We start from the raw sequence: 25,267 nt of genomic DNA on the forward strand, positions 1-25,267 counted from the left end.
TGACTTGTGCAGCAGCAACTCTGATGATGACTCCAGGCCATTAGGTTAGCGCTTGTGCACCAACTCCTTGAACTTCACGACACACCAATAATTACCTCCCACACCCGCAGGTATCACTCACAAGCCAGCAAAAATGGACAAGTGGCGAAATTGCAATAAGTGCTATGTAAACACAAAAACAGAGCACACAACAAACGTCTTCTGTAAGACTTGTCAAGTGTACTTGTGCTTTACCAAGTCACGGAACTGCTTTACCGCATGCCATGTCGGTCATAAGGGTCGACTCGAATTTTTATTGCTTAAAGACTTAGGGAGCAACAACTTTATCTTTTGCAGCACCTCGTATTGCTATAATGACAAACATTGATTTTTTTGTGTGCACCTTTTATTTTGAGATATAGGCTTAACTTTACCAAATTTTTCTGATCTTCACTAAAATTTTGTTTTTTTTTTTTTGCAAATCAAATTTTGCAGTAAATATTCAGTCTCTGCACAATACTTTCCACTTTTCAAATCAGATTCATTTACTTCATTTTTAGGTGCGGTCTAATGCAATGAGTGTAATGTTTCTTAAAAAAAACAAAAGGATACTCAAGACTCACAGCAAACACTCGTTTTTACCATGACTAGGAAAGAGCTAAAGGGTCAGTCTACAGTCAGAGGTGAGTAAAAGAAAAAACTGTCTTATGGTAGATCTTGCATATGGTGGCATAAACAAGTGTATAACTGGGGGTTTGGTCAGGAATCTATATTTTAACTTGCTAGAGAAAGTGAGGCTAGCATCAAGAGTGGTCATGCACTGTGTTCAAGCTGTCACTTCACTGGTGGGCAGGTTGCCGCACATGCAGTTAACTTTCATTACAATTAAATTCATTTCATTTTATTACCTTACCTGAAAGGTCCCAGGGATTGGGTATTACATAAGGGGGGTAGCTTTAGGTAGCTTGCTCTGCACTGATTGCTGACATCTTGTATGGTTTACTGCTGCTTTGTTGATACTTTAAAATGTTTTCGAAAATATAGATCCCACAAGCAACACTGCCACAATGCCAGCATAGCACTCCAATCAGTGTTTCCAACATAAGCAGTGCTGCTGGCCACCAGGACTGTTGTATCGCCTTAGTGTTTCAAAGGTATAACTTTAAAGCTGTACCATCTGCAGATTATACCTTTATGACAATAGTTACTTCTTTCAGTTATTGCCCTGCTCCTCACTGCCCTGGTGGCAAGCAATCACTGTTCTGCCCTTTGCATCAGAGTTTGCAGACACCGTTTACCAAACAGAAAGAAACAATCCCAAGTCAAAAATTATGTTTTAAAATTTGTTGTGCTCAGTTTATTAGCTCAATATCCAGGCATGCACCACAAGAGTAAGAAGCTTTCAACTTCTGCAAAAAAATATGGTCCTAAAATTCAGTACTAACTGATCCTTTAACGAAAATACTGACGCAGTAAAACATGTTCCACAGCTAAGCCATCCAATACAGCAGCTAACTGGTTTTTCAGACTCAATAATTTGGACTTGCTTAACATTTTCAACTTTACTAAGGAACCGTCAGGCACCTCATAGGAATGTGTACGCATTTACAACCGATGCTTCGGACCCTGTGGAGTCCAAAAGTTCAATTTTTCGGACTAAAATAGACTCCAGTAATGCTGTGGAGATCATTCTTTCGACCAAAAGTCAATTTTTTGACCCAGCATAGACGCAAGTGGGCATCGCTGTCACAAGCAACCGGCCCTTAGCTACATTAAAAGGCGCACTCTTGAAGGTAAATAGAAGCAATTGGATGGACTGGCTTATGTAGGCTTGGCTATCTGATCCGCACTGTTGCCGCCTGAGTGAAATTTGCATGCTCATCATTGCCATCAGTGTGGCCTAGAAAGAAAAGAACGGCTTCGATGCCGCCACATGTGGTACAGGACAGATGGGGGACGTGGAGGGCAGGGGTGCAGAGAGAAACGCTCACTTCATCTTGCTTCTTACGATGAGTTCCCTCTCTGTGTCTTCAGGATCACCGCTGCCCTGGGAAACAGTCTGCTCTCACTTTGCGCGGTGCATGCATCGCGGCGCGTTCAAAGCATGACCCGTGGCCACGTTGCGGTCTGGTGCTGGTGAAGTGTGGTGTTGCGGCATGCATGAAACAGCGTAGTGAGTGATTTTTGAAGCTGGGAGATTTTTTTTTACTGTCAGATTATTCAAACCATTTTTCTGGTCCCGTCGAGTCCGAAAAATCGGTTGGCAACTGTAGCTAAGAAATGTTGCAAAAAGTGAGGCCCAGCTGTGAGCTAGAAAAGCTGATGACACTGTGGTACATAAGTGCTACAGCAATGTGTCAGCAAATATGAGTGCGGCTCAGTGGCCCAGATGTAAATATATAGTGCAAAAAAATTTGGGCAAAGAAATGAAACTCAGGGTGCAGATACCTTTGGATGCTTCCAATGCTTTTGATGCAGCAGCCATCTCCGCTTGTTGGATGCTGAACAATAGAGAACAAGTGGCAATATAGTAAATGCTAAAAGATAAATGCAGGCAAACATGCCATGTCCACCTGCAACGCGCAACACGCTTTAAGAAAATTGTAATGAATATATACGAGTGACAACGTGCATTAAAAATAGAATCGACTGCCACAATAAAAAGTCAATGCTTAATATTTATTAATTTCTTACTTGTGCTACTGCAGCTGAACCCTGCTAAAGTAAAATTTGTGGGATACACAAAAAATATGTAGCGAAATTAGGCCAGAACAGTGACAGATTAGAGTAGCTCGTGCACAAGCAACATTTATTTTCAGAAATCAGTCAGCTCTAGAGCTTTTGCCATTTCAAGATTGATGCCACAGCACCATTTTTACCCCTTATTAGCAGGCACAGTGTGTACTTCAGTAAGATTATACCACTTTAAGCGCAACAGATTTCGCTAAACGATTTTCTCAGAGCAGACAGAAATCCAAAACCAAATTAGATGAAACAATCATCTGAACTTCTTAACTGCGAAGTGGCTTGGAGAAGCAAGCAGTAATTTTCTGCATTACGTACACTTAAACACAGTCACATCATTCTGAATACAGGTGACAGCATCGGTAAAGCCTCTAGTTTTCCGTGATTCTGTAAAAATTTGCGGATTTAAGCATTTTTCATGGAATTTTGAGTTGGCAGCGAAATTCTCACTTTTTGATATAATTGTTGTTACAGACATCAGTAGGAATGACACAATGGGAAAATGATTAATTTATCTTATTCGCAAGAATACAACAATTAGGGGGAGTTTGAGACCTCAAGAAAATTTTTGAAAGTATTATTACAGTTATAATGAAATCCAAAACCAGTGCAATTCTCTCAATGAAAATTGCACGAATCATTACTTGATGCTGAGTTGCAGCAACCACCTTCAATTTTAGAAGACGCACACCTACAGCATGTAACACATGTGCTCAAGAAATATACTTGTATTTTTCTTTCATGCATTGTAATCTTCAAATGAAAATTTCGCAGGTTCTTGATTGTGCCTCCGTGGAATTTAGAATTTTCCACCGCAGAAAGTTAGGGGCCTAAAAAATGGCAGCCACTTTCGTGCACTGGCGCTCAATAGCTGCATTACTGCACTGCTGTCATCATGCTACCAATGAGCACACAACCAAGCTTTGTTGAGACAGGAAAAAAAAAACATGCTGTGGTGGAAAGTGCATAGTGCACACCACAGAGAGGAGCCTGAAATGGTAAGATGGAGATGACGAAAAAAATAAGGCACAACAGCCAAAACGCCGTATGGCCTTCCCTTGAGACCTATTTTCCTGTTCCCATGCGGCTGGGTCTCCCACCTTGGACAGAGACTTCCCGTACCAGCTTTCATTGCTTGCGTAATGTACCTGCCTTCAGCCCCACACTCCATGTAAGGACAGTGCTGAAAGTGCTGGCCCTACCAGCTGTGCGATGCATTCCTCCATCCTGGTAAGGGACAGCCCTTCCACTTCCATGCTAGGATGGGCACTCACAGCACCCATGTCTAATCTGTCTTCTTTGTTGCCCGTGACCAGGCAAATGCATGCAGTATGGTGGCATTTCTGGGAGCTTTCACCCATAAGATGTAACAGCTGCATAACACTTGTAAGTATTAAAACTATTCGGCAATAAACTTGTTCTGTAGACCACTTCTGCCTAGAGCTTCCTCAGTGCCATGCAGGCGAGTCAACAAACCTGCCAGTGTTCTTTGCCGGCCGTGTAGTGGGCAGTAACGTGTATACTCCCTCTCATAACTAACTTGCAGCACTGCCGAAAGCAGAGACCTCCTCAGAAAATCGGGAGAGTGCATCAAATGTGTTCCTCCACGCCTAGTCGTCTGCATGTCGTCTGCTCGCGGCATACACAGATATGGTTCGAAAGGAGTATAAACCGACGCTGCCTATGTACCATAAGGGTAAGCACGCTTACGTACACTGAATGCAAGCATGTTACAGGACGCTACACCATTTGTCACATTCGAACTTTCAGTTTAGCGTATGCAAATGGAGCCGCAACAATAAGCTCAGCCTAGATGCTATCTGGTTGTTAAAATGGGACGCTTCTCTTTAGGAATACAAGCGGCAGAATCGTCACTCTAAATACAAAATAAAGCAAATTTATCGCTCATACATTTTGTTATAGGCGAGATGAGACGAAGAGAAAGCTGGCTGCCCCATTTAAGGTCGTTAGTTGTGCTGGCATGGTCATAGTGTCTAGTGACAGATTAGTGCATCAGTGACGGGATCGGCCGACTAGCCCGCCGAACACTGACATCGATGTCGCGCCGGTGTTGCATGCAAGAGTCTTGCATGCTGAACTCGGGAAATAGCAAGCGTACACGCCCATTCAGACAACATACGAAATCGGTTTCACCCGGGTGTGGACACAGCACCATGTGACCCGACGTCACTGGCTCCGCTTCGTCTAAGACAGTGCAGGCTTTGCTAGCCAAAAACGGACGTACGGGTTGCACACTGCTGCCCGAGCAGCAGTCTACTGCGCTTTCAGAAGCACAACTCTCGGGAGTGCGCCCTTCATCCCCAAGCGAACTCCCTGAATAACCTCAATTACTGGGATTTTCACTTATTTTCTCTTTTACTAGGATGGGGGAGCTTTTCTGCAATTAAATCAGTGTGGCTGGCGAGGTTCCGTCGCCTGCCCATTTCCTTTGTGCTGGTGCCATACAGCTCCTAAATATTACCTAGAGAGAAAGCTGGCGCCATCGTCTATGTGAGTTTCTTAAAGAGCACTTTACCCACCATGGGAATGCCGAGAAGAAAGTGTGTCATACTTGGCTTGACCCTAAAACATAACAATGATTGCAGAAATATAATTTTTTAAAAATTACATAATGCAAGGAAGCTTATGGTTTATGGGTGGTTTAACGTCCCAATGCGACTCAGGCTATGGGGGACGCCGTAGTGAAGGGCTCCGGAAATTTTGACCACCAGGGGTTCTTTAACGTGCACTGACATCGATCGCACAGTACACAGGCCTCTAGAATTTCGCCTACATCGAAATTCAACCGCCGCGACTGGGTTCGAACCCGCGTCTTTCGGGTCAGCAGCTGAGCGCCATAAACGCTGAGCCACCACGACGGCGTGCAAGGAAACGCTGTTTTACAATCAGTATGTCCTGTAATAAAATATGCTTACTGTACGTTGCAATAAATGAGCAGAAAAGCAGATAGGCGTAAACAAGCGGTGAATTTGCCCACGGTGAGAAAGGGCTTTTTTTTGATGCCGACAAATATAGCTAACTGTGGAAAATAATTTTTTTCGTTTAACAGACACACTATTTGGAGCAAATATTCTTGCAAAAAAATTGTTAGTGCTTAAAATTTTACACTTGAGAAGATTCCGTTTTCGCATTGTGAAAAACAAACGTTTCATTGGTGTAGTCCGCTATTGCGGGTTCACGCCCTATGTACGTGCATAGGCCATGTTTGTGCCATGAGAAACTTGCCCGAGCCCTCGCTTTTCTATGAGAAACTAGTTTGCATGCGCTATGTTCAGGCTCTCGCCTTGTCCTGGCGCTGTGCTTACAGATTTTGCCAGAAAAAAAATGAATAAGGAAGCAGAAACCTGTCCTACTAAAAGTAAGTGACGACTGTGTTCATGCTGACAAGTATCATATGCAAGTATTAGCGTGAATTAATTCAAGAAGTAGAAGTCCTTCCTCTATGCAATGCGCGGCCGCTGCCAGTCTTCTAAATGAGGCGTATGCAATCTTAGATGAATACGGTTAACACGAGTTGCGCTTGTTGAAATATTTTGCACTTTTAAAAGATGAGTGTCTCGACTCTGACGAGAAATGTGCAAAGTAGTTACAGTAGCAGACTGTTCAGTTCCCAATTCACAAAAAACTTTGTTCCCTTCTTTCACCTTTCAATGTACAGGTAGCACAGGTTCCCACCGAGCAAACACTGCTTGTTGCGTAAATGGCTTTCAGCTATGGGGCAAACGGACTTCAGGCCTAGCAGGCACCAGACACTATGCTCAGCTCACTTCAAGTCAAGTGCTTTTGGATTCTTCGGATCTCAAAAGAAATGCGTGCGTAGCTGGATAACTACACCACCACAAAGCGCACAAAACGTCAGTGAAAACTACAGTGGTGAAAACGAAGTACCTCCACAAGGAGTCTTTAAGGAAAGGACATAAATAAAATGAAATGAAATGGGGTGTTGAGCTGAGGACCATGTGTTGGCATTAGAAGGGTCTGTGCAAGCGGAAGTGGCGACCCCCGTCACACGTGGCCACCTTGGATATAACGAACTTTAGACCGAGTCTGCATTCCGAGCAACCTCTCGGGACCAGTAATTAATTAATGCGTCAGAGTTAGAAGGGTCTTTGCAAGTGGGAACGTTGTGATGTCACCACAACCTGCTAACCAGATTGTGAGAAAACTGCCCGCTGTGGCAAGTGGCAGTTAAATTAATGATTGGTCGTGAGAGGTTGCTCGGGAAGACCAACCTGGGTCTCACAAGCATCACAAGTGGCAGTGTTTGAAACAGCCACCTGCCGGGGCAATGGCACAGCACTTAACCGCTGCACCACTGCGCCAGGGGCGGTATGAGGACTCACAGCGATCTATGAATGTACAGTTGAGAATAACGAACTCTGCATGTATTGGCATTAGCTACAATATAATCTGCAGCAACAAAAAATGCCAACACATTCAAACGATCCACTGCGGATCGTCTGTTTTTTGTTTACACTTACAACTGAGACGAGATAAGGAGTTAAATATAAATTGCTGTTGGTATTGACGAAGACAGTCAGGGCCGCAATGCATTTTGTTTTAAATGTGTGACTCTCGCTTCAGAGATGGCCACCATTTTTATTCATGACTTCAGTATAGATTAGGCCTCTAACTTTCTGTGGTGGAAAATTCAAAATTCTGTGGATGCAGAATCAGGAATCTGTGAAAGTCGCCAGGATGCATAAGACGCATGAAAGAAACATGAAAGTTTATCGTTTGAGCACACGCCTCGCATGCTGCAGAGGTTCATCGTCTATAACTGAAGGTGGCTGTTGTAACTCAGCGTAATCTTCACTGAAATGGCACTGGTTTGATACAAAATCTATATAGCGGCAACAATGAAAGAGTACTGAGGTCACTTCTTCCATTCCGGCCCAGAAAGAAAGGACATCGAAATCTTCACTTTTTTTGTCTTGCTTAGAAAGAAACAGAGCGAGGTCTGTGTCACAGGATTTCAGTTCTAGAGCAGTTTTCAGGTAAACTTGCCATTCTGCAGCTAGGACTGGCAATTCTGGACGAAGTCCAGGCATGCTTGCAAACCCCAACCTTTTTTCTGGTAGAAACCTGACCAGCAGCGGACCCTCCTTCCGCTATGGTTGGCCGAAACAGTTTTTATTATAATCCTAATTATATACTTTTAAAAATTTTCCTGACGTCTCAAACTCCCCTGCGTGTTGTATTTACACAAATAAGGTAAATTAGTCATTTTCCTATCATTTCGTCATTCCCAATGAAGTCTGTAACAACATCTGAGAATTTTTCAGCCAACAGAAAATTCCATGAAATAAGCTTTGATCCACAATTTTTCGCAAAACCGCGAATTTTCACTAAACTAGGGGCCTAAACCATAGCTCTTTACTGTGTTTTACTGCGTCCTCTCTGTGCATTAACAATGATTAAAACTTGATTTTAAAAGAGCTCCTTAAAGTAAAGCTACTAAATACTCAGGTTTGCATGGCAGAGGACATGTGGCAGTGATATGAGCATGTTTAATTATGAATGATGTAATCATCATGTGCTAACCCACAGGGAATGTCAGCATAACCATTTAAAGTGCATAACCACTTCAGCGGTCATTTCTGATGAAACCAAACAATGATGCCAAGCTCTGCAGGTGTATTTGACTGTGCAAAAATAAAAAGAAAAGGCGATGTCATGTTCCCTGCGCTGGAAAACAATTCCTCACATTTAGCTACTTTGCAATAGTTTTTTTGACATAGAGTCCCACTCAGAAAATTGTTCACCACTATATTGGGGGGGCAGGGGGTAATAGCTGGAGCGAACATATGGCTAGGTGGCAGGGAATCAGAAATACTTTGTCATACTGGAAACTTCATTGTAGTAGAACTCTTCACAGACAGCAGGATTCAGGTGTACTGCTACGTTAATTCTGGTATGAACAGACTACTATGAAATCACAGCAAAGCACTCCTCAGAACTTTTACACCTATTTATTTGCTAATGTTGTCAGTGACGAGCAAGTTTAAACAAAGACAGGCATGAAAATATAAAATACTTGCCTGTGACCAGACCCTGTGGCGAGCCGTTTCACTCGAAAATAGACAGCCACTGTGTAGACCCTGGTGTTGGTTGGACCTTTGCATTCGATTACTCTGAAAGTGAGATAAGCAAGGTAACATAACCACGAAGTCAAAAACACAAGTCAAAGAACACTGTTTATAATGCTCACTTTTCTACACTCAAAATACGATCAAATGTACTCAACATTAAAGCAACTCCTATTTTTTCCCTTTTAACGCGATAGTATTATAGGCCCGTTCACGAGAAAATCTGGTGTCTGCATTGTGAGCTAAAAATTACAGGACTGCGCTTGGGTCTGCTTAAGAGTGCAAATGAGAAAGCCTTTCCCTGTCCTCTTCCTCCCTTCATTTTTCATTTTACGTCACAGCCTATACAGCTCGTTCGTCTTAGTAGCAGTAGTTGTAGGCGCAGAAATATTCCTTCCCGTACAGCACAGTACGGGTGTCCACCGAGATATGTGAGACAGGCATCATCTCTTTCCTTAAAACCAATTTTCATTTCATTTTGCTTCCCTTACATGCTGTTCATGTGTCTGTGTCCACGGAGATATAGGAGACTGGCAAAGGTCTTCCGTCCACAACTTCTGTCTACAACTTCTGTCTACAACTTCTGTCTACAACTTCTGTCTACAACTTCTGTCTACAACTTCTGTCTACAACTTCTGTCTACAACTTCCGTCCACGCCACCCATGAGCCAAGAAAGGCTTTCGCCTTAAAAATGACACGGTCATAGCTCTGGCAGCTCGTCCCCAGACAGCAACCTAGGAGGCTGGTGGGCCACCTAGGTCACGTGACCTCGTGGCGTCATCACAACCTGCCCACTGTAACAGGTGGCAGTTAAATTAATGATTGGCTGCAAGGGAACAGCAACCTAGGCCGCACAAAGCCCATCACTGGAAGCACCTGCCATCACAAGGCAGTAGCGCATTGCTTAATCGCTGCACCACTGCGCCAGGAAGAGTATGAGGACTTCCTGGGATCTATGGATATAAAGTAGAGAATGACCTTTTGCATATATGGGAGTTAACCCTTTACGCTATCGAATCATACCCTAAAGGCAGAGCTTAAGTGTTCCCTCCAATTTTTTTTAATTTTGAACAGACAGCAATGAACATCAATGAAAACTGCACACAACACTGGAACAAGTCATCACTCAAAATTAAAAAAGCTAAATGAGAATTCATGTGTGTATGCAGTAAGATTACTGCATTCTACTCATGTAGCAGACAAATCCAAGTCACGCAGATGACGCGTTCATTTCTTTGAGTTGCATGCTGGGATGCTATCCCGCAGGAAACTACAAAATAGTGCGTGGCACTGGGAAGAAAGAGAGGGGAGGGGGTATGCGTCGACTTATACGCAGCAATATATGGTAATTGCAAAGTTAGTACAATAAAAGTAGCGCATCCCCACAACAAAATATTCTGCATGGGTCTCATTCTTTGCTGTTCCCAGTTAATTCTGTTTCTTGCAGTTCCAGTGACTTCGAATTAACAATGTTTTACCTTACTTGGACACACGTGGCATGCTCACATGTTCTTTTTGGGGACACCTATGACAATCCGAACTCAAGTTTTTACGGTCGCTTCAAGTTTTTCTGAAAAAGTGTCGACTGTATTACTATTTACTTTGCACTGAGAAGATAAAGAACCATCAAAGAGCTGGGCGTGACGTTTTAAACCTGACTTTTAACAAATGCTGCCACTTATCCGCAGAAAGCAAGCAAGTTTATCCTTTCATAACAGCCATGGCGGCTACTTCACAATTATCACAATTTTAATTCACCTCTAAGCAAGCCACAATTATGACTAATCTGATGTATTTAAACGAAGAAACAAATAAGCAAAAATGTCATGTACAGACAGCAACATACACATCACCTCCACTGACAAAAAGCCTGCCAGCAATTTCTCTTGTAAGCCATGTCTACCCCTATAGTCACTTGCAGTGCTTCAGCCAATCAGTGTGTGTAGGCTGTGCTGTGCTGTGAAAGCACTGATTCTCGAAACTTATTTAACTCTGTTTTGCTATGCAACTTCTGGTGCTCATTTACTCTTTCCATTCTTGATAAAAATATACAGGCGATCAGTGGGCCGATCTAACGAAAATGCATAGCATTAGACATGACACGAAACATCACACACATTACTTTGCATCCCCCGTTAATGCACATTTAGTCTTCTTTGTACTTCTTAAAACCAGACTCCCTTGCACACTTCTATTCCATGTCTGATCTCCAGCAACCATCGACACTCACTCCTGGAGGTGGCTCGCACACAATCACTTCAACGGAAGAGTGGTATCCAGAGTGTGCGTGCTGCTCTGCTATCTCTGCTCCTCTTTTTCAGCTCACTTTCCTCTTCACCCTCAACCTTTAACGGTAGCCACCTGCAGGATTGTTCCCATGGCAACCACCCTCACGTTTTGCATTCCTCCACCAGCGTCACGATCTACTCCATCCACAGTAGCCTCTTTCTGGGTACTTCCCATAGCAGCTACCTTCCAGTCTCTCCCTCCTCTCTTCTACAAGTAGAGGGGTCTTCCCTCTCTCCACGTTTCCACCTGCCAACTGTGGCCGGTGGCTCTCAGAGGCTTCAAAGAACCCCGAATGCCAGACAGTTTTCCTGAAATGGGGGGTTTTAATGCTTTCGCATTAATTTTAGAAAAATTAACAATGAGCTTGCTTACTTGTAAACAGGTATGTCTGGCTCTCCACCATCCATAGAGCGCAGTGTGAGACAACACTGCTGGAGCTTGCTTTTAGGGTCATTCCAGTCCTGGTTCAAGATAAAGTCCTGGAAAAAAAAAGCAGTGAAACTTACAGGTGACATCCTTTGATGTGCATTTGTGCCCATAACCAAATGCCATTATACTGCACGCACATGTTTGCTACTAAGCCACTTAAGCAAACCATCAGCAATGCATTGCATTGAACTTAAGTCATTCTCACACAACAGTAAAATGTGTCTTGAGGCACACTGCTTCAATGCGATTACTTCAAGACAGTACAGGTTGTACTTAGACCAGGATCCCTCAACATCTTATGACTGGTCATGAAGTTTCCTGTGAAGTTTGATAGAGGAACAAAAGCAGCTGCTAGAGCTAGAGGTTCTGCAGTAAATAAGGCGGCAATGAAGCTGTGGCGGCACAGGCTGGTTGTGACCAACCAGCCTAACACTATTGCTTTAAAACATATTCATATGCATTTGTGACTGTTTCTGAGGTTTCCATTGCAACTATATGCAGATCACTACACAAAACAAATTTTTCTTTTTCACTTTTGTGGAAAAAATTTCTAGAGCTATGCTTACCAGCTTAGCGCACGAATCAGCGAAAGCTGTTATAGCATTGATTTAACCATATAGCCTTGCATTCTGCTCTGGAACCACCCCTCAGGCTGTGCATTTCTACACCCTCGTCATAACCGCCTCCTTCCATGGTAGCCATCCTCTGGGTTCTTTTCATGGCAACCACCTTCTGGTAACGCATTCCTCCGCTCTCGCCATAACGTGCCATGCAACTAGGTCACCGCCGCCTCCCACCCTCTCTCCTTACTTCTTGCACTTTCCCTTCCCTCCCCTAAATGTGCAGAAGGAGATTTCCCTCTCTCCACTTTGCCATCTGCCTCCTGACACAGGTGGTGACCACTTATTTCAATTATTTAAGTTAAATAAAAGTAATTCACTAATCAATTAAAGCTTTTATTCTGGCTGATACCATATATTCCATCGTAGAATGCAGGTCTATAGGGCTAAACCAAAGCTATAACAGCTTTTGCTGTAGAATGTTTGAAAGAGGCTTAAGGTGATAATAAGGGCATTATGTTATGTAGTGGCTGAGGAGAGATTTGTTCCAGCTTGATTGTAACATAGGAAAAATGAGATTTCTCCCCACAGCCATGAGCTCACTGTTGCACAGCACAAAGCCTCAAATTTCATTTTGAAAGTGGCAGCAGCTGTGCTAAAAGATGGCAATCAAAAGACGTGATGTGGCTCTTCTGCTTCCATGCCCTTAGCAGAATCAGAAGGAGCACTCAGATAAAAAAAATAAACAAGGTATGTTGCCTAGATGTCAGATGTTACGGTAAAGCTACTCAGGCTATGAGGGACACCGTAGTGGAGGGCTTCGGGCTTATGTGTTTTGCCTCCATTAAAATGCAGATGCTGGAACTGGGATTGAACCTGGGTCCTCCAGCTCAATAGCCGAGTGCAGCAACCACTGAGTGACCGCAGCGTGTGCAAATGAGGTTGGGTATCCAGCCTGGCCAGAAAGAGGGGTAGCCGAGTTTAGTGGACTTCTTGTGCTAAACTAAGTGCATTCACGCCAATTTCACAAATTTGGTCAGCTGGGAAGCACTTCGGAAAATCTTGTCAGTTTAACGCCTTTCAGACCATGGCGTTACATTTAAAGGGACCCAGAAAGGGGCTCTCAATAAAGTTGCGATATGTCTTAGTTAAAAGATGCCACTTCATAATTATCCTCCAGCAAGAATTTTTTTAATGCGTTTTGTGGAAGCTGAGTTGTATGCAGACAAAATTTGAACTTCCGCGTCTTCGCGCTTTTCCCGCTCTTCTCGCACGCCAAAACGGCGGCGCTCCTCCGCCGGCCCAACGCATTCGGCCCCTCCCATACCTATGCCAGCTGCGGCGTGAGCGGAGTGGTCGCGGCCGCGGTAGTGCGTGACGCCTGAAAGAATTTGGCGCTGTGAACCAATGATAACCCCTAGCTGCTGACGTCACTTGCATGATGTGACGTTGTATGCCAGGTTTTCGCACGAAAGCCTGGCACCGCGCGTCACCGCGAGGTGCGAAAGCGGGAATTTTCAAAAATGTATTGTAAATTTCCCGCTCACTTTTGAGGTCTCGTACGTGACATGGACGCTTGGTGGCCTGTACTCTACGCAGTGCAAGCATTTTAAAGCCAAGCTCAAACACCCCTTTCACTGGCCCTTTAAACCGAAGTCTTACATATATTGTCGAAGAATTTGCCGATGCTTACACTCAAGGACGATCATTCCGCTGCTGCCATTTGCGTGGACTTGACCCTGTCTGCCATGGATACTCTTTTCATAATGACAGAGTTGCAGACTGCCCTTGTGGGATTGTGAAGACAATGCGCAATGGGTTCTGAAGCAGTGTCCAACCAAATTCTTCGAAACCTTCCAGAGGAAAGACTATGCGATCTGCTCAATTTCTTGAAACGAAATTTGGGAAACAGCAGACATTCCACCAGCCTGGTTGACAGCATCGGTGATGGCTGTTTTGAAACCCCAGAGAGACGCAGCGGATCTCTCTTCGTGACCAGTGTCGCTCACCTCGTGCATCTCAAAGTTATAGGACTGACTGATTTACAACCAGCTGTCCTCGTGGGCTGAAACAAGATGTTTCTTGCCAATATGTATGACTGGGCTTCGTTCCCCTCTCAGCGCGCAGGAGAGCATTTTGGATTTGGTCAGCCACATTGAGCACAACAACAGCAATGGCCTCTCAACCCTTGCCTTATTCCTGGACATGCTGAAAGCTTATGACTATGTCCTACGACAAGGCATTCTCACTCAGCTACATCGCATGAAGGCGACAGGGTGCATTCTAAGCTTTGTTCAAAAATTTCTCTGCGACCGTAGGATGCAAGCCCGCTTGGAAAGACATTCAGCAGCGGAAGGACACTGTCTTGAGGAGTGCCACAAAGAAGTGTGTTATCGACGTTGCTGTTTAACATTGCCACGGCAGCTCTGCCAGCGCTCTGCCATGTGGCTGTACACCCCTGCGAATGTCCATTTATGCTGACAACACCTGTGTGTGGGTATCCGGTTACCAGCATAAGCGTCCAGCAGTGATAGCGTAGCGGGCTCTTTCTGCAATACAGACCGATTTGGCCTCATTAGGTCTCTCTCTGTCAACAGAGATGTTGTTCTTGTGCTGTTTCGAAGCGAAAGACGTCGCTGCAAGTGCTTAAGCCTACAAATGCAAGGAACCCAAATTCGTCAGCCATGCCACGCAAGGTTCCTGGGCGTCATCCTTGACTCATGTCTGACGCGGAAGAGAGCAGTGGACAGCACTGTTTCCTCCTTGCTTCCAAGGCTAAACGTACTGAAACGCTTTGCAGGTGCGGCGTGGGCAATGGCCCTTCAACAATGTTAAAGCTGCACTCAGCTAATGGCACCATCAGAATTCTTTACTGTCTGCCTTTTCTGCCGCCATCAGACAGCCAGTGTAAGTGCTTTGAGGACACCAAGAGGAAAGGCCTAAAGACTTAGCTGGAAGTTCCATGCCAGGCTTTTTCGAGCAAGGTCTTAGAAGAAGCCCATTGCCTACCGTGACGTCTGCAGGCCTCCAAAAATCTTCTTTTACATAATTGTTCGCCTCGGAGAGACCCGGCCAGGTCAGGTGCTGCTTCATCTACTACGAGCTAGGACTCAAAGTCACTTCTCTGCAGCCCTTTGCACCCTAAGCACAGTGAGTTGGTGACCCACGACACGCAGGTGTCAGCAGAACCCGCCATGGTTTTATGACGAGATCCACTGCTGCCTCGACATATCAGGCTTACGCACAAAGCGATCACTACCTCCGGCAGAAGTAAGATCCTTGGTTCTGGAACATCTGAACAGTGTCTACAATGGACACCTACAAGTTTACACTGATGGACTTATGAGCAGACATGAACAGTCCTGCTTAGCCACATTTTTGATGCCTGACCTTGAAATAATATCTTGGGCTGGGCGCTTAGAAAGGGTAGTGTTGTCCACTTCGGCTAAATCATTGGGCATTGCAAGGTCGCTTAAACGTCTCTTTTTCTGTAGACCACAGAGAGTCGTCATTCTGTCTAGCGCAAAGTCTGCACTACAGCGCCTGCGATGAGAGACACCCGATGATAAATTTAGCTTGTGTGTTCTCACTTGGCTCAGGAAGCTCCAGCTGAAAGGATTTCAAGTTTGCTTCCAGTGGTTACCATCTCGCATTGGAGTCGCTGGTAACATGGCGGCAGACCTTCTTGCTCAAGAAGCCTGGTCTCATCCATCTTTAGAAACTGCCCAAAGGACGAGAACTTCACTAGGCAGCTAGTCGTGCAATACTTTTCTGTGCTTCAGCCACTTTTGCACCTCCCTTACTTAATGTGAGGCTTGTCCTGTGACAGAGCCACTCTCTTGTATCGAGTGCGCACAAACTCCTACGTGTGTACACTGTGATGTTATGGGTGATGTGAACCATTTCGTTTAATTGTGCTTGCGGTTTTGTGCCGAGCGTGAGACACTCCTGGAAAACCTAAGGAGACTGAACGTTCCCATGGACAACGTCTCATGCATCATGTACCCTGAGGGCTCTCGAACTGAGCGACGATTAGTGCCACGATCACTACTGGAGTTTTTAGAGGATACTGGTCTTATGGGTCAGTGGTAGAGACGCAATCTTTTAAATCAGTCACATAAGTGGAGCAACTGCCGACAGGCCTCTCTAAGGCTAATCCCTCTTGTATATTTACACTACCACCACCACCCACCCACTGCCCTAAAGAGGATGACAATGCACAAAACCATTATGTAGGTGGACACAATTATATGTGAACACACCAAATTTTACACAGTGTAGACCGTAACATGAAAAAATATTGCCTCCCAGCTTTGAATTGAAGTATTCAGGGCGTGGCGACGTCTACCATTTTTTCAACATTGATGATGCCCATGCCGGGATTAACCTATAGAAGGGCGGCCTTTTCACATCGTAAACTTAAGCGTACCTATGCTACCCAGTCTAAGTTAAATAAATAAAATCTGAAAGAATGGGAAGGTTTACTGAAACTTTCATTCACACTTGTTTAAAATTATGCTACTAACAGCCATCAAGCATGGTTGCCAGCCTACCAGCATTACACAGTAGTCCTTCATTTGAAGCCACTCGAACTAGGGAAACAATTAACATTAGGTGGGTTTTTGAATGACTTGAACAGGAAGCAAAATGAAGAAAAAGAAGCATGAAATGTTAAATCGTGCAGTGCTTCGAAGCTGCCATCTTTGCATGCAGCAAAGCTGGCGTCAACGTTCAATGATCGATTAACTACTGCTATAGACCTGCATGTTTGCAAACAAACGAGGTGGTGCTGCATTCGCCAGCAGGCTCGTGGTAGGCAAAAGGCCAGGGAGTGCCGTCGTGGAGAAGTGTTGAGCGCGGGTTTTCAAGGCTTCTAGGCACCCTTTCAGTTTCTGCAAATCACAGCAATGCTTGATGCTTTCAACTTATTATGGTGTCTTCGGCTGAGCCGCACTGCCTCCGTGCCGGTGCTTAAGAAGTGACGTCAAATACTACATGAGTGGCCCGTCCACTTGCACCTCAGCCCCTCAGCTGAAAGTGCGAAACATTCACAGAGTGCCGTTGCTCTTTCTTCCATCTGTTCACCGTGGCCTCCGAGACCCTCACAGGTCTTAGAGGCCATTCTTACGAGCGGCCGACGCCAATGACTGCAGTCAGCAATTTGTACAGTTAGCAACAACCTCTTCAGAAAGAGCACGCAGGACCGACGCTCATAGAAACAGTGGGAAATGCAGGAACGACTAGCATGGTCGTTAAATACTGCGATTGTGCTTGTGCAGTTTTGTCAGACACAACACCACGACGTTATGCTTGCCTGTTTTGATGCATCTTTAGAGCAGCTAGAGTAAAAATAATTGGTTTCTGGGGGAAATGAAATGGCATAGTATCTGTCCCGCATCTCGGCAGACACCTGAACCGAGCCATAAGGGAAGGGATAAATGAGGGACTAAGAAGAAAGGAAGAAAGAGGTGCCGTAGTGGAAGGCTCCGGAATAATTTCGACCAACAGGGGATCTTTAGCGTGCAGTGACATCCCGCAGCACACGGGCACGCGTCTCTTTGCCACCGATCGGGACGATCGCTCGGTGGCCCCAGGTAGTGTGACGAAGTTGGCAGTGGCCCGAGACAGAGTGTGCGCGCTAGGCCAGCGTCCATTAAACCATCTCATTGCCATCAGTCATCTCATCTCATTCTTCGGCTGGCCGTCACGTAAAAATATGAAGCTCAGGAGAAACACGCTGCACATGCTGTCTGATGCAAGTAGATTTGTGGCAACATGTCACTGATGCATGGCTGGGCAAATGTTTCCTCGGATGTTTATGTTCCAGCGGACCGCAGCGTCGCAAAGCCGCCTGCTCTGATGAAGCTATTAAACGCCAAGTACAAGCACTCCTCTACCGCTAGGAATTTGATTAATGTGGCCGACCTGCCACCAGCTACCGTGGACGCAAAGAACATGACCGCCGTCAGAGCCTAGAAGTAGCCGCGATATGGTCTGCTTTGAACAAGCAGACGCGCATAACTTAGTTTTTTCAAGAAATAGGCGCCACTTTCGATCACCTTAATATTTTTGGCTGCTATATTGCGATTGCACTTAATACAAATATCAGCTATAACGAACAGAATTTGCATGACCATCAGGTTCGTTATAAGTGGGCTCAACTGTAAATAAAATGCGTACATGTGAGCGCTTGAGCAGCACCTCATAGCAGAAAAAAATGATGAGAAAAAATAGCTTAGAAAAGCCCAAAGCACCCAGAACAGCAAGAACTGTGAGGCACTTCAGCATAGGCGAGCGAACTGGAAACAGAAACATCAGTTATGATTCCCAAGTTACTGACCAAGTATTACTCAGAGTTGCTCTGAGTAGTAGCACAGCATCAGTATGGCATTCATCCATGCTGGGACCCTAAGAGGCCACAACCAAAGTAAATGATTTATCTGGCCAGCAGTGCATTGGCTACTTAAATTGGACAGTAAAATTGGCGTAGCATATTCCAAGACCACTATAAATCTTGGAGTTAATCACAATTTTGAATAAATCAACTTAGAATTATTAATCTTTCATTGCATTCGTGCCCATAAAGGTTTTCATAACGTGGAAAAAAAAAAAAATACTGCACCCAATTTACCAGGTTAAGCTAAACGTGACTTGGGTGCGCTGGCATGTTCGCACTTGTTTAGCTTTGCTTATCTTTGTCCAGCTCTTTATAAGCTTGAAAAATATTCTTAGTCATTTCTCGGCTTTCCTCTCGCAATAAGTAGCCTGAGCTGCTCGTTGCGATAAGAGTAGCCGTTCCCTCCGTTCGATAGTCTCTGAAGCCACTTGTACATGCCCCTCAACTGGACGCTCCTCCACCAACTTCATTAGCCTCTTCTTTCTCGGTCTTCTTCACGTTTCTCGCTCTTTATTCGTGTGCGCATCCCGTTAAGCAATGTTATACTGTCTCTGTCACTCTGCTTCAGCTTGCCGCCTCGCTATAACCACTGAGCCGGTTGACTCATGTTGGCACTCTCTTTTGCAGTGCTGTTCAGCTCGTGCACGCTGTTCGGCTTTGGAATTTGCCGATTCACCATCTGCTGTACTGCTCATTTCTTCGGAAACTTCATCCTTCGCCTCTTTCTCGAATCTGCACATGCATGCTACCATGTTTCTCGCTCTTCATCTTCTTCATCACGCCAGCTGCAGCTGGCATGATGGCTTCCTTCCATTGGCTGCAGCTAGCACGACCCTCCTCTGAGCTTACCCAAGCTTTCTCCCCTTGGCTGCAGCTGGCGCAACAACACTTCAAGCTTACCCGAGTTACTCCGAAGCTTCAACCGCGGACAGGACGGCTTTTTCGCTAGCGCAGCTTCTAGTGCTAGCACACTGAAAAAGCAAAACTTTCTTGCCACTTGCAGCTGCATCCTGACACTGAGGGTTCCACTGTGCAGGTTGAAGTGTAGAGCACACTGTCAGTTCGTCGCTGCATGCTTAGGCTGCCCAAAAATTAAGCTTCTTCGTGGCTTCCATGCTTCAAAAACTGTGGGCATCTGTACCTGAACAGTGGTACCTTTAATGCTCCAACCAAAAACAAGGTCCTGCGTAACTCTGTAACGACAACACTAGATTCTAAGGCCTTGAGGAATAACTTTATGTATGCTCACAACAGACATTAAAAGAGAAAATGACATAGCATAATGTCATCTTAGAATCACCGCTGTTCTTGTGTGAACTATCTGAGCGAATTTAAATTTTAAAAGCTTCACCAGACACCAACCCAAGTATACTACCTATAAGGTAAGTGTTAAATTTGAGCTTTTACTCAAATTTGCTTATTTTTTAAAAAGGAAGCCACAAAAACAGTCCAAGTTCCTAACATAGCAAGTTACCCTCATTATAAAACCATGCAAATGTCATTAGAAAATGCATGACTTACAGTCCCCATAAGCATAAAAAGGGAAGCTCAATGACTGCATAGTAAGTATAGCTCACATAACTCTCCTGGTCGAAAAGGTGCTCAGCTGTATGATAATATACTGATATCTTTAGCTTACCTGCAGTCGTGGAAAGAAGCACACCTGGCAAAATGCGTTGCAGTACTCCAGGCCCTTGTCAACAAACAGTGCTCCCAGGAAGGCTGGAGATGAAAAAGAAAGACTAAGTAACACCAATCATAGCAACCACAACAACAAAAAGCATAACTCAAAGTAAGTTGTGCGATTTTCATAGCAACAATATTACACTCATAATCAAAATGTTTCAGTGGCTAAGGTGGAAGTTAAAACATGCTGATAAAGCAATTTTGGACTGCGACACCCATGCCGCCCTCAGCCGCCTGCAATCCAATGGCCGCGGTACCCCATTAGTGCGCGACATTCGCTCGCGCATCGAGTGCGTCGCGCAGAGCGGATGCGCCGTGCGTGCACAGTGGGTGCCCGGTCACTGCGCCATCGCCGGCAACAAGGAAGCTGACGACGTCACAACCGCCGCACATCAACTAGCTCCCAGCAATATGCCCCTTGCACTGGAGGATGTGCATGCGGTTATCCAGGACCATCTCCGAAAGCAGAATCCCGACCCACGCATTGCAGGAGATGAGCGCATTGACAGCATCACCGGATGCCGCGCACTTACGCTGTGACAACATGCAATGATCCTCCGTGCACGCATTGGCTACGTGTGGCCCGGGGAATGACGGCGGCGTCATAGAATCACGATGAGTAATCTGTGTGACGGATGCGGTACAGTGGAAACACTGGAGCACCTGCTCCTCCGCTGTGCCGCGTTCGCCGATGCTCGTCGCGATATGCTTGTGGCCTATTGGGTGCTAGGCATACTACCAGACTCCCTCAAGATGCTATTGTGGCTGCAGGGCAGTGCGCACACCCTTGGTGAACCCCTGTGCATTCCTCGAACAGACGGGTTTGACGTCTCGTCTGTTCTCCGCCAGGTAGTTACACGCAAAGACTGAATGCCGCGAGTGCTACCTTGGACAACTAACAACTGGACGCCCCACTCCAGTTGTAGTCAACATAGTGCTGTGCACGAGTGTTCTTATTACTCCATCATAAGCTAATCACGCGCACAACCTGTACACATTTCTTATTGTGGAAATAGTTTGTGTATATTACCTCTCCCCCTAACTTCTCTTCCTGTCCCCTCACTCATCTTTTTCATTTCATTTCTCCTTTCTGCCTGCTATCCTTTATTTCCACTGCCCCAGCTCAGGTGCTTCAGTACGAATGGCAGATGCCGAGGCTAGCAAAAATCTTTTCCCTCCTTTGTCCGTGGTGATGCACTGTTCACCATCATCCCCCTGCGGGGATGTCCCTGCGGGGATGTCCCTGCAGATGCTTGGGAACCCGTGGTGTCGCCACTCACCAACCCCTACAAGCTGCAGACGCACCCCTGCGGCAGTGCACAGTGAATCCGGACCTAATCTTTCTCTGTCATTTTGCAGGTGCGCCTATTTACACTAGTCCGAGAAAACAAAAATCTATCTGTGCACCACTGCCGAGCACTTAGTGTGAGATGTGTGCTGCCCTTATTTTTTTTTCTCAAGTATAGAGCGTACTGCGAGATCGGTTTCTTTGTATTTCTACGGTACTTGTCCCTATTTTAAAGTTTCAGTCTCGATATGAGTAAGGATGCCAAAGACTTTTTAAGACCCTTGATGATTTGAAGCACAAACTTCAAGCGGACTTAACAGCTCTAAAAGAGAATGTTAAATTCTGCAGCAACACATGTGATGGCGTAAATGATATTAAGAAAGAGTTGAAAGAACTACGAAAAGAATTTCAGGAGTTAGCGAAAAGAAACAAAGAATTAACAGCCGAGAGTGACAGACTGAACGATAAAGTCGAACTGGAACAACATAAATGGCCTAACAACCTGGACATCAAGGGTGTTACCACAGAAGGAGATGCAAATGATATCATTAAAAAAATTAGAGCCCACTTGGACGAGCCAATCACTGACACTGACATCGATGTCTGCCATCGTGCCCCTGTATACAACTCGGAAGAGAAAACCAGAGAAAACCATAGTGGTTCGTTTCGTCCAGCACACCATGCGAAGGGCAATCCTCAAAAAAAGCAAAAAACAAAGGATAACTACAGAAGACCTCGACTAAGGCAGACAGACTTGTCTGGTATACATGAATGAACACTTGACTATTTTGAACAAAAGCTTCTGGGGGCTGCAATTCACAAGAAAAAAATCTGCAGGATGGAAGTTCGTGTGATGCTCTAGAGGGAAAATCCCTGTCAGTAATATGATTGTGAATCATTTAACCAAAAAACAGTGTAAGTACAGGATAGTTTTTGGCTATACATGAGGAGCAAAAAAAACTAAGTGGACAATTTTGAAATACTTCTTCAGTCTCTAACATTAAATTTTCAATAATGCAAAGGGACCGCGCCTACACTTGCCTGGTTACAAGTGTGTAAGCCTTCGTAGTCGAAAAACGTGCCGCAGCATAGCAAATTTTATTTTAAAAAATGTACAGTATGAAGTGTTGCGCGACCTGACCAGATGTAATCAAGGTACTGAAAGCCTGTTTATCAAATTTCCAAAAATTACTGTCCATGCAATCTGCATACTGCCTGGAGGTAAATCAGCGGAATTTATCAAATTTATAGATAACGCAACTTCACTCTTTAATGGCTGTTACGAAATCATTCATGCTTCTCGGTGACGTCAATATTTATACCATATCAGACAGCCCATACGCTAGTGACTTTCGTGACATCTTGAATTCCTATGCCTTTTCTAATCTGATATCACTGCCAACCAGAGTCACAGCAGCTAATGTCACGTGTCTTGATGTGTGCATCTGGAACATGAATGACAGGAATGTTAAAGCCGGCGTTCTCGCATATGACATCAATGATCATTTACCTTTGTTTTGATTGAGTTTTCCCTTCAACAAGGAATGTGTTTCTCCTGTAGAAAAAAGTTTGTATCGCGTAATAACTGATGAGGCCTTGACGAGGTTTCATAGCTTTATAGAACAAGAGAACTGGGATGATGTATTCAAGCAGTGTAGCGCCACACTAGCTTACCAAATGTTTTTGAAGAAATTTCAGATTTGTTACGATTTGCTTTTCCGCTCCGAGAAAGTCGCAAGAAACACAAACGAATTAGGAAGCCGTAAGACGCTAGGGAGCTGTATATCAGAATAAGAGAGAAAAATTGAAAGTTTGAAGAGTATTAAAAACAGAGACCCATGTTTACTGAGTGAATTTAAAACGAAACAAACTTAACTCCAAAGTATTTCCAAAATAAATTCCGAGAAATTCAAAATGACAGAAAAAGAAAGACATGGGACACGCTGAATAACATATTAACAAGAAATTAGGCTGGCTGCAGTGCGACAGAAATCCATAATGACAATGTGCTTCTAACTAGGAACGATCTAGTAAGTGCAGTGAATAGGCGCTTTGTCAAAGTGGGTGTTTACTCAAGAGGATATGACAGTACAGATGACAGCATGAATGTAAACAGCTTGCCAGGGTCCACTGTGCTAGCTCCGACAACACCTTGAAAATTGAAAAATTATCAGAAATATAAAAAACCGTGTTGCCTGTGGTGATATCAGACCAGTTAAAAGTCTTGCCTAATAAACACGTGTTATACTTAGTAAGTCCTACATTATTAGACATAATAAATCAAATGCTTCTTAGTGGATTTCCTAGATGAATTAAAGATTGCAAAATTGCACCTATTTATGAAGGCAGTGATAAAACCGACATTAGTAATTACAGCCAAATTTCAGTTCTGAAAGTGTTTTCAAAGGTATTTGAACATCACCGGTTACGTGGCTTTTTTAAGAAGCACTGAGTGAAAACACAAGTTCCATACGGTTTTCAAGCAAATGAATTGGCAGAGCTTGCGCTCACTGGCATGAAGGATAAGATAATTGAAAATATTGAAAACAACTGCTTACTCTAGATTTAAGGAAAGCCTACGACACTGTTCAACATAATATTGTTAAAACTGGAAATATGTGGCCTTAGAGGAGTGGCACTAAAATTGATTAGAAGTTATCTTGAGAAACATTATCAATATGTACATGTTAATAAATGGTCTTCCATCAAACTAGAAGTGCAACATGGTGTTCCCCAACGCTCTAATTTGGGACCCCTCCTTTTTCTTATTTACACAGACGACATTACAACAATATCTGGATCCCACAAATTACAACGTATGCAGGTGATACTAATGTATTTTTTACTGAAGAAAAAGCGCACTGTCTAGAGAACTCTGTTATTGGTTATTTAATACAGTTATCTAAATGACTTCACAGAAACCACTTGAGTCTAAATATAAATAATACGAAGAACTTAAATTTTTAAAATAAACATGACTGCAACTCGGTTAGTATTACATTTGAAGGACGCTTGCTGGAACTCCTGAATAAGCTATGGTATCCTTATTGAGGGAATGGCAACAAGCTCTAATTATAGTGCAAACTTAGTGCATTACAAAAGCAAATATTATGCATACTGAAAGGCGATTATAAAGGAAATAAGCAGTCTTTGAGAACACAACCATTATTTGTCAAATATAATATGTTGAAGGCTGACCAGGTGTACATCTTCGTATATGTAGGTAAATGTAGGTGTAAATTATGACAAAGGATCCATAAATACATGCTGCATATTTCCCCAGCACACAGTTCAAGTTCATACTACATTCGAAACCCAAAATAAAAAAATGCCGCAAGTTAGAACTACGCAGGGCAAGAATTACCTTTTCGAATAAGTAATGCTTTGAACAAAAAAGATATGTAGATAGACTTTAATAAAGGTGTACATACTTTTAAGAAATACTGTAGGAAGTTTCTTGTGAATAGCAGTATTAAATTCTCATTACAGCAACTGTTCCAAAAAGTGTAACCTATGTTCTCTCTTGCATTGCTCATCATTTCCTACAAACTGTGACCCGATCTTGGCTTTGCGATGAATACTATGGTTGCGCCTGATGGTGTAGGAACTGCTGATTCAGAATTAGTTTAACGCTGCATTGGTTGAACATTGTAGATGCTACATTCCTGGTGTACCAGTCAATACTTGTTTTATTTTGTACCTAGCATCCTATTGCATAGAAAGTAAAAATGTTTATGATAACTGCTAGTCTGCCAATAACTAAACTAGTCTCTTTTTGTATTC

The 25,267-nt window shown here is 44.1% G+C and overlaps 1 protein-coding gene and 1 long non-coding RNA gene across 6 annotated transcripts in view; one reads left to right on the forward strand and one right to left on the reverse strand.

Annotated features, from left to right (window-relative positions):
• Positions 1–25,267, reverse strand: part of drosha (ribonuclease 3 drosha) — a 187,978-nt gene that overhangs the window by 44,878 nt on the left and 117,833 nt on the right. For 3 of the 5 annotated variants that reach the window (XM_077648049.1, XM_077648048.1, XM_077648052.1), the window contains 4 exons: positions 20,150–20,232; positions 11,497–11,603; positions 8,787–8,879; positions 2,428–2,480 (listed from right to left, as the gene is read on the reverse strand). In XM_077648049.1, coding sequence (XP_077504175.1) covers positions 2,428–2,480; positions 8,787–8,879; positions 11,497–11,603; positions 20,150–20,232 — 336 coding nt within the window. Of the gene's footprint in view, positions 1–1,310; positions 2,113–2,427; positions 2,481–8,786; positions 8,880–11,496; positions 11,604–20,149; positions 20,233–25,267 lie in introns of those variants that run through there. The other 2 variants (XM_077648050.1, XM_077648051.1) reach the window with 2 other exon arrangements.
• The window catches only part of LOC144114378 (uncharacterized), a 60,261-nt gene that overhangs the window by 22,891 nt on the left and 12,103 nt on the right, over positions 1–25,267 (forward strand). The window lies entirely within an intron of this gene.

The sequence above is a fragment of the Amblyomma americanum genome, chromosome 1 (genome assembly GCF_052857255.1).
Source record: "Amblyomma americanum isolate KBUSLIRL-KWMA chromosome 1, ASM5285725v1, whole genome shotgun sequence".
NCBI lineage: Eukaryota > Metazoa > Arthropoda > Arachnida > Ixodida > Ixodidae > Amblyomma > Amblyomma americanum.